The 7,707-nt window shown below is 41.3% G+C and overlaps 1 protein-coding gene across 1 annotated transcript in view; it reads left to right on the plus strand.

Moving 5' to 3' along the window:
• The window catches only part of MERTK (MER proto-oncogene, tyrosine kinase), a 92,820-nt gene extending 87,367 nt beyond the window's left edge, over positions 1-5,453 (plus strand). The window contains exons 18-19 of the mRNA XM_018573038.1: positions 2,673-2,809; positions 4,967-5,453. Coding sequence (XP_018428540.1) covers positions 2,673-2,809; positions 4,967-5,453 — 624 coding nt within the window. The remainder of the gene's footprint in view (positions 1-2,672; positions 2,810-4,966) is intronic.
• The last annotated feature ends 2,254 nt before the right edge of the window (positions 5,454-7,707 follow it).

The raw sequence follows: 7,707 nt of genomic DNA on the forward strand, positions 1-7,707 counted from the left end.
CAACCCCCCCCCCCCCCCCCATTGGTGCCAGTGATCACAATAATAACCCCCAGCATTGGTGTCACTAACTGCAATAATAACCCACAGCAGTGGTGTCAGTGGCCACAATAAATCCCCCAACATTGGTGTCAGTGACCTCAATAATAACCTACAGCAGTGGCATCAGGGGCCAAAGTAATACCCCCAGCATTTGTGTCAGTGATCAGGATAACACCACTGGTACTAGTGACAGCAATAATAACCCTCAGCATTGGTGTTGGTGACCAAAATAATAACTCTTCAGCATTGGTATGAGTGGTCGCAATAATAACCTATGACATTGGTGTCAGTGACCGCAATATTAACCCCCAACATTGTTGTCAGTGACTGCAGCAATAACCCTCAGCAGTAGTGTTGGTGCGAGTGCTGTTAATTCCCCCTATAGCCAAGGACTTAAAGTGGACTCTTACCCCCTTTTACTAAAAATCACACCAGCATGCAGCTCTGCATTCATTAGTTAAACAAACTTGTTTTTCCTTTATTTGTAAATGTTCATCTACTTCCGGGTCCACTTCTGGCACAAATTATGTAATGTGCCAAAGAGTTGCATCCTGGGAAGGTTACATCAGTAGAGCATTGCTGGGAAATCTCATCTGTATTCTCATGAGATCTCAGGGATTTTCCTCCCCTGAGATGATGTGCATGGTCACATGTCTAATCAGAGAAGTAATAGGAGATCTAGTAATCTGCCCTTAGTACACATGGCCACTGTCAGAAGACTGGGGAAGAAAAAAGAAACAAGGAATGCAAAGAATACAAAGCCGGCAATTATCTAGAAGTATGTGTTTGTAGATTGTCATTACTAAACATTTCTAAAGGTGTGTTTGTTGTATTTTTAAAGATATGGTTAAAGGTCCACTTTAAGAAGGGCTTATGTTACTTTCCACATTTGCAAGAACATTTTTAGCATTTGCAAATGGAGAATAAAGTGCAGCCAGCCCTTCTCCTAATCTACCTAAAGCAGACCTGCAGGTTCCTATTCATTCTTAAATAATGATGATCTCTTATTTAAAGAATTATTAGCAACATTCAGCTTATCCCTATTGAACACTGGAAACACATCTTTCATTTGTCCCTTCATCATGTTTACAGCAACTATGTCCTCAATTATCTACAAACACTCAGCGATCACTGAGTGTTTGCATTTGCTCTCCTCTCTGACACGCTGTCACGGGAGGTTGAGCGTGCGGAGCAGGAAGGAGAGCTCAGCCTCCTGTGACAGCGCTGTCTCCACCCACACACCACTCTGCCAGACTGAGATAGGTGGCTGAGCGTGGTGGGATGAGCGACACCGGCCATTCACAGCGCTCTCCTCTCGCAGCGCTCGGACGGCTGTCACTTTGTCTTCTCACCGCTGGGACACAGAGCAGCGCCCAGCAGGGAGGGAAGAAAACTGGGATGCACCGATGTATCGGCAGGAAAATGGCACTTTCGGCATTTAGCCAAAAGTGCCATTTTCAGCCGATGTGTTTCGGCGGATGTGTTTGTTTGTGTTTATCTTTACATGTACTTTCATTTATTTGTAGTCTAACGTATCTCTGATATCTTTTGAAAATTAGATTATCAAGTTTTTATGTACCACATCTTAAATTTTTTAAGTCTGTGTCATAAATTAACATATGTGTGTTATGTGTTCGCATCTGTTTGCCATACATGAAATTGTGGATGTTTTTAGCCTATTGCTAATTATTTATTTTATCCAGTCATGGCACTACCTCTAATGATAATAATACCTATATTTTTTTATTATTATTCATGCATCCTATTGACAGTGTATAGTTTTTTTTTTATAGCCCTGAAGTAGGGGTATTTACAGTATGTGTTACCCAAAATGCATCACCTATAAACTTGTAGTAAATATAAGATTAAGTAATATTTATTCAGCTTACTGATCCATTCTTTTGGCACTTTGCTGTCTTTTGTACTCCAAAATGATTCTCAGTATTTCACTTTTATGCCTTAATTGGCTCCTGTGTAATTTGGCCCTTTATGCATGTACAATCGGGACCTTAGACTGTAAGCTCCTTGAGGGCAGGGACTGATGTGAATGTGCACTATGTAAAGCGATGTGTAAATTGTCAGTGCTATATAAATACCTGTAATAAATAAAGCCTTGGCTTACTTTTCACATGTACAATTCAACATGCTTCATCTGATTAGTGGCTACAGGAAAAATTATAATGGCAAGATCAGATATGCAGACCTAGGAACTCAAGTGCAGTTGTCTCACCAGGTTAAGTATGTAGTTTATGGCTCCAGCATCTATCCAAACCTGAAACACCAGTTATGGGTGGACTGTTCTTTTAACTATTGATGTGCCCTATAGTGGATGTGTTGGGATTATTGCACCCATTAACAGAAATCCCACCTTTTTTAGAACTAATTATGTAATAATTCTCAACTAAGCAAATGGAGAGAAAGGCACTTGCTGGTCATGCTGTATGGATGTTGTTGTCCTCTTGCATAATCTCCTTGAACAATCCAATAGTGTGTTACTTCCAAACTCTTTGCAATGTTAATTGTTGTGTCTGTGATCAACATGAGTGGGATAGTGGGGACTGACCTTTACAGTGAAAGGGCTCATTCAAGGCTTCTGGAAATATCATCCTCCTTCTTTTGTGTTTTATCTGCAGTGGGCGTTCGGAATCACAATGTGGGAAATATCAACCAGAGGCATGACTCCATACCCCGGGGTCCAGAACCATGAAATCTATGATTATTTACTCCAGGGTCATAGGTTAAAGCAGCCAGCAGACTGCCTAGATGAGCTGTAAGTATTACATGCTGCACAATGAACCAAACACAATCACTGCACATTTATTTTGTGGTAGTGCATATAAGATTCAGGTTTTTTTAGGAGGAAATGCTTTACCAGTCTAAAAGACTGCCCTTCTATTCCTTAAAGCAGAACTCCAGGGGAAAATGTTATTAACCCTTGCAGTGGGGAAATCCCACGATTGTACGAGAATCGTGCAGTGTGAATGAAGACGTGCGACCGTTTCTACTATACGGTCGCACGTCTTTTGTCTAAGGAGCGTGCTAGAAAACCAGCCGAAAATCTTAAGATTTTCAGCTGGTTTGAATGATGCCCGGGAGACAGCGGTGCATTATTCAAACCAGCCGGTGTGCGTACGCGCACACTGCCCGTTCAGCATTGCGGTCATCGGAAGCCCGCCCCTCAGGGGGGCGGGCTTGCGATGATCGCAAGTACGATCTGCCTGTCCAAGATGGGCAGATCGTATGTTTATTTAATTACTTTACAACCATCGCAAGACCTTAGTCTTGCGATGGTTGTAAAGTGTATGGCCACCTTAAGACTGGCCCTTCCAGCGACTCTCCCTCTCCGCTGCAGCCATATATAGATCCCTGAGTCATCACGTCCAATACACTGTCTATTGGATGTGAGGATGCTGAGGGATCTACTATCACTGGCGCATAGGAAGAGACAGGCTGGAGGGAGTGCTGTGACAGCTGTCCACCTCCAAGGTTTGGGTCAGTATAACTTTTTCCCCTGGAGTTCTTTAACATCATAAGAGCATGATTTCTAATCACACTGTCCTCTAGTAGGTTGCACCTCTCAAGCTAAAGCCCTGTGCACTGACCTTTTCAGGCACCAAGGAAGAATAAGTTCCAGACTTTGAAAACAAGTCATTACAGGGGGTTTCTTTTTAATGTTATAGTCTCTATGTTATCAAACACTTCAAATCCAAATGGTCACAATACAATAAATAAATAGCTCTTATAATGGAACATATGAGGCAAGGTTTGGGCTTCCCAGGATTTTTGCCTCTTAGCTTGAAAAGGGACCCTGGGTGAGTCAAAATATCTCTGATATGTTCCATCAAAAGTTGTTTTACTTGTGCTTTTGTGATCTCCTGCACTTGAAAATTAGGTAAATAAGTAAGTCAGTAAATTAAGTTTTAAAAAGAAGAGCTTAGTGTTGGCACATAATCATTTAAGACAGTTTTCTTAAAGAAAGGAAGTCCTTTAGTCTGGATAATGGCCCCAGTAGGTAAAGTACCAGATTCTAATCAAAAACCAGTGTCAACAGTATTGGCACTGTTGCCAACTTGATACCCTTGTTGCCAACCCAAGCTTTCGTTGGATGGTTCAGAGACTTTGCTGTACATACTCATAACCAATTTTTTAACATCTAACTGGTCTGAGAGCATACTAGATTCACTGGATGGCAAAACAAATAATTGTACAATGTCCTCATATAGTGACAATTGTGACCACAGTATGAGTAGATTTTTCATTCATTCTTATTTGATATCCATACTTTGATTATTCCTCCATGATAAGCTGGTGGTGAGACTATTTGAAGCATATAAGCCACAGGTTTCCCTTCCCTCCTACATATAGTAGACCCTATTCACACTGAGTGATTTACGCTCAAATATCGCTCAATGTAGCTTGTCCAATGCATTTCAATGGAGCTGTTCACATCTCACAGCTCAATATCGCATTTAGCTTGTAGCTCAAGATTGTCACTCGAACATGACCTATTTCTCCAGCGGATTTTGTGCGATATGGCCCCCAATAGGCTTTGATAGACTGCCAAAAGAAGCGCTACGTAGCACGACAAAATTTGCACAGTAGCTCAATGTCGCTCAGCTCAAATCAGCGCTGAGAAAGCATTGATGTAGCTCAGTGTGAATGGGGTCTTAAACAGGAATGCTGTTGAGATCTGATCATTCGTGTTTATGACCAAAGTTAAAACAAAGGCATCCTGAGATAATAACTGCTTTCATGTATGAAAGTGGAGTAAGAGTAGATGTTGAAGAGTAGATATTATGTTAGATACAAAATAGATGATCCTCTATGTCTTACAGACAGGGTACATAAAAGGTTTACTGGTTGTATTACGATGAACAATTCCAGGGTAACTGTAATAACACTGTCCTATCTTCTTAAAATTTTCCAGGTATGAACTGATGTACATTTGCTGGAGACCAGAACCAGCTAATAGACCTTCATTCACAGAAGTGAAGGAATATTTACAGAAATTTATTCAGGGATTACCCCCTGCAGTGGACAAAGAAGACGTTATTTACATTAACACCAGCTTACCCGAAGACAGCGAATTCTTTACCCAAGACCCAGAAATCAGTGATATGCAAATAGATGTGGATTCCCAGTATGTGCATATTACTCCTGCAAGACCCGACACCACCACTGTGATTGTGGAGGTCCATGGAAGCAATATAGATGAACAGAGATATATCTTGGAAGGGGTGTCTGACGAGCAGGGTCGGGAGCCAGAGCAAGCCAGCGCTCCACTATTACATGACAGTTTGTCGCGTTGTAGAGCTCCATGGTGTGAGAGCGATACTCTTCTGGATGGTAACTCACTGACCGAGGAACTTCTCTATGCAGATGATTCTGCAGAAGACTCTGAAATTGCAGTATAGAAGACTCTGAAACTGCAGTAAAGAAGACTCTGAAACTGCAGTAAAGAAGACTCTGAAACTGCAGTAAAGAAGACTCTGAAACTGCAGTAAAGAAGACTCTGAAACTGCATTAAAGAAGACTCTGAAACTGCAGTAAAGAAGACTCTGAAACTGCAGTAAAGAAGACTCTGAAACTGCAGTAAAGAAGACTCTGAAACTGCAGTAAAGAACAATAATCTAATACTGAACATTTGGCACTCCTGTAAGAGAGACTTATTCACAGCTGCTCTTATTTCCTAAATATGGATATGTAATTCCTAGTTTCCACTATTTACCTGTGGAGAAATGTTCTGGCATTGAACCAATGTAAATACCACTCATTGTTCTGTACAGAGACAAATATGTGACATTTATATATAGAGGAAAACATTGATTCTTACAGGATGTAAATACTCATTGCGTATATATAATTATAAGGGCTACAGGGAGTATTTGCAATGAATTAGGTTTGTACCCTTGAAAACTCAAAGAATATAAGGATGGTCATGGACTCAGTCTTGGTTACATTGGATGGAAAATGTGTAAGTGTATTGTTAGCATTATAGAAGCAATGAACCTCATGGCATTAAAATTCAGGAACACAGGACTTAATAACCTGTAGGGGTAAAACTTTACCTGTATTTCAGTTAGAGAAGCTAGAGATCCAAACTCCATATAGTAACACAGAGACCCTGCTGCAGCCCCCAGGTTTTCTGAGCGGATCGCTGAAGTGACAACTTTTACTTCTGGTATTGCAAAAGGACTTCAAGAACAACTCTGAGACAATTCTTTATAAACCCTTGCTCTAAGGGCTACCCCTGCACTGCAAAGGTTAACTGCTCATTTTTGTCTAGCAACTAAAGTTAAAAAAAGTTATACTCACCTGAACTTCGCAGCCGGACGACTGTTACAGAACTCCCTCCAGCCTCTCGCGGCAGCAATGGTGTGTCTCTCGACATGCTCACATCCAATACACGGTGTATTGGACATAATGACTTGAGGATTCTTAGACCACTGCAGCAGGGGGGGCAAAGCTGGAAGGATCGCCCTAAAGGTGCCCATACACTGTACGATTATCGTACAATAATCGCGGGAAATCCCGCGATCGTACGATAATGGCATGGAAGGCGTGCAACCGTTTCTACTGTACGATCGCACGTCTTCCGTCGAACAAGCAGGCTGGAAAACCCACAGAGAGAGTGGCGTACTTGTTTGACAACTGCCGTTCAGCATTGCAGTCATCGGAAGCCCGTAAAGTTTTTTTAAATTACTTATTATTAATTTTTTAATTACTTTACAACACTCGCAAGACAAAAGTCTGATAACTTCATCTCTCTGCTCGCTATGCTTTTTCCCCATATTAGCATGTTCCTTGTCAACACACCCGACTCGCTCACAGTACTGACACTGTCTCCTAGCCTGAGTGCTGCTGCATAGGGGATTGTAATAGGCTAATATCAAGTCAAATTCAGGTACATTGGTTGCATAAAGACACATGTAATGACCTATTAATGAATGCATTCATTATTTGTGTCTTTAATATGTGACTGGAGTTCCGCTTTAAACTAAAATGGTTCTTTTTGAGACTCTTTGGGGTTAGTTTGCTGAAGGCAAATAGGCTGTCCACTTTGCAAGGGATTTGCACTATGCAGGTGTAGTCAACCCTTAGCTTAGTACATGTGGTGAAGATCTGCTGACTTCCATCCTCCAGTCATGTGCAAGGAAAAATACTGCACGTGATTGGGAATTCTTTGCAGAATCTACAGGGATATGGGAAGTGGTAAAGCCAGAAACACACACACACACACACACACGTTGGACTGAATGAACCTTGGTCTTTATTCAACCTTACAAACCATGCAACTTTGCAACGTAAACTTTCACCACATTCACCAAGGTAAGGGAAAACGTTCACTGCAAAGTGAAGAGCCTAGTAAATCCAAACCTTTTTATTTCACTGGGTAGACTTGAGTCTGGTAGTACTGTAGGAGCTCTGCTGTTGTTTATAAGGTAGTTATGGAAAGGTGGGAGCCCTCAATGTTACTGTAACCAAGGAACGCAGTCAAAGGAGAAAGTTAACTGCCTTTATGATCATTATCTTTATAAACATATCCACACACCTTACAATCTAGACATACAATCCTTGTACAATCAGCTTTAAACCTACCAAAACTATGTAATATAAGGATCTACCCAAACTATCCAATCAATTTGTATCCAATCAGGCAGACCCTTT

This window comes from Nanorana parkeri, unplaced genomic scaffold (assembly GCF_000935625.1).
Source record: "Nanorana parkeri isolate BGI_ZX_2015 unplaced genomic scaffold, ASM93562v1 scaffold46, whole genome shotgun sequence".
In the NCBI taxonomy this organism is placed as follows: Eukaryota; Metazoa; Chordata; class Amphibia; order Anura; family Dicroglossidae; genus Nanorana; species Nanorana parkeri.